The 1,846-nt window shown below is 42.8% G+C and overlaps 1 protein-coding gene across 1 annotated transcript in view; it reads left to right on the forward strand.

Moving 5' to 3' along the window:
- Positions 1-1,846, forward strand: part of Rpusd4 (RNA pseudouridine synthase D4) — an 8,851-nt gene that overhangs the window by 3,736 nt on the left and 3,269 nt on the right. Inside the window, exons 4-5 of the mRNA XM_021207264.1 lie at positions 1,200-1,293; positions 1,368-1,512. Of these exons, the coding sequence (XP_021062923.1) occupies positions 1,200-1,293; positions 1,368-1,512 (239 nt within the window). The remainder of the gene's footprint in view (positions 1-1,199; positions 1,294-1,367; positions 1,513-1,846) is intronic.

A 1,846-nucleotide genomic window follows, 5' to 3' on the forward strand; every position in this document is an offset into this window, starting at 1 on the left:
CTGTGTAGTCCTGGCTGTCCTGGAACTAACTCTGTAGACCAGGCTGGCCTCGAACTCAGAAATCCGCCTGCCTCTGCCTCCCAAGTGCTGGGATTAAAGGCATGCGCCACCATGCCCTGCCCAAAGCATTTTTAAAAAGCCATTTAGATAGGGTTTTTGTGTGTGTGTGTTTATTTTCTGTTTGAATTTCCCTTTTTGAAAAGAGACTATTTCTCCTTGTCTATTTTCCTATTGGGTTATGATTTTATATTTGATTTATAGTATTCTATGTTTCGGAAATTGTACATAAACTTCGTAATCAAGGGAGCCCTTTAAAAATCGATATGGGGTCTTGAGAGATGGCTCAGGGCTTAAGACCACTTGCTGCCCTTTCAGATATTCTGAGTTTGGATCCAAACACCTATAACTGACAGCTCACAAGCACTCAGAACCCCAGCTTCAAGAGATCCATTACCCACCTCTGGCCTCTGTGGGCACCTGCACTCCTATGATAGACACAGACATACTTACACAGAAATAAAAATAATACATTTTTGGGGAGAATCTATATGTCTATGACTCAACCACTATGGTTCTCATTCATATCTGATATCTGTGAGTTTAGCACTATGCCTTTTAAAGTTTTCAAGGCTTAATGATAGAGCTCAGGCGCCTAACATGCATGAGGCCCTGAGTTTGATCCTCCTATGAAACTATAGCCAGTTCCATAAATAACTGGGATATACAATCAAATTTAAGAGCTACTGGAATAATGGCAGTGATGGGAGGGGCTCCCTACATGGTTTTCATGATATAGTGCCTAGCCTGAGAGCTAGATACTTCTAAGCTTAAATCATGCATACTGATTGTAGAATACTTTGGGGGGGGGGATTAAATTCATGGATATGCACAATAAAGAGAAAATTAAGATACTAGGATTTAATATTCTGTTCCCCTTTTGATTATAAGTGGTAGTGGGTTATAATCATATACTAGGTGAACAAACATGTGACTGATGGACAGAATGATAAAGTAAAAACTCACAGGACTGTCCCTACCTATGTGTTAGTCAGAGAAACTATAGCCATAATTCAGTGACCCGTTCTAAATCTCTTTCACATAGACAAGACGCTGTAAAAGTGTAGTAAAGACGGTCCATTGAGAAAGGTTCTAAGCCTGCAACTCCCAGCAGCCCTACCTGGCTTTTGTGTCACCCTCAGGGCCATCACTGTGCGTGTTCCCTTGCCCTCGGCAGGAGTTGTGGATATCCCCATCAAGGAGAAAGAAGTGCAGGGGCATCAGCAACACCACAAGGTGGGTTCACTGCCTCCTGAGGCATGTCTTTCTGTCTTTTCTTGGAAATCATATCTTGATCTCTTTGGCTTCAGATGACACTGTCCCCAAGTTACCGTCTGGACAATGGGAAAATGGTAAAGGTACGGGCCAGCCGTGATGCGCACGTTGCTGTAACGCAGTACCAGGTGCTTAGCAGCACTCCCTCCTCTGCCCTTGTGGAGCTCCAGCCTGTTACTGGTAAGGACCACCATGGTTTGTCCTGGGCCTTGTGCTGGATCCTTCCCTATTCTGAGCCACAGATACTGTGTATAGGTTATGGGTATAGCTGACGTGTGTGACCCTGTGCTTCTGGTGCAGATCTGAAACTAGGGTCTGTGGGAATGATTGTGGGAAATAGGAGAATAGATGGAATATATTTTACATCTTACACTGGCCTGAAACTGTGATCCTCCTGTCTCAGCCTCACAAGTCCTGGAATTATAGAAAGCAGTGCCTAGCTTCTAGAGAATACAATTTGAATAGCTTTATTTAAAAACATATGAAGCATTTCTTAAATTAAAAAAAAAAAAAA

This window comes from Mus pahari, chromosome 10 (assembly GCF_900095145.1).
Source record: "Mus pahari chromosome 10, PAHARI_EIJ_v1.1, whole genome shotgun sequence".
Classification (NCBI taxonomy): domain Eukaryota; kingdom Metazoa; phylum Chordata; class Mammalia; order Rodentia; family Muridae; genus Mus; species Mus pahari.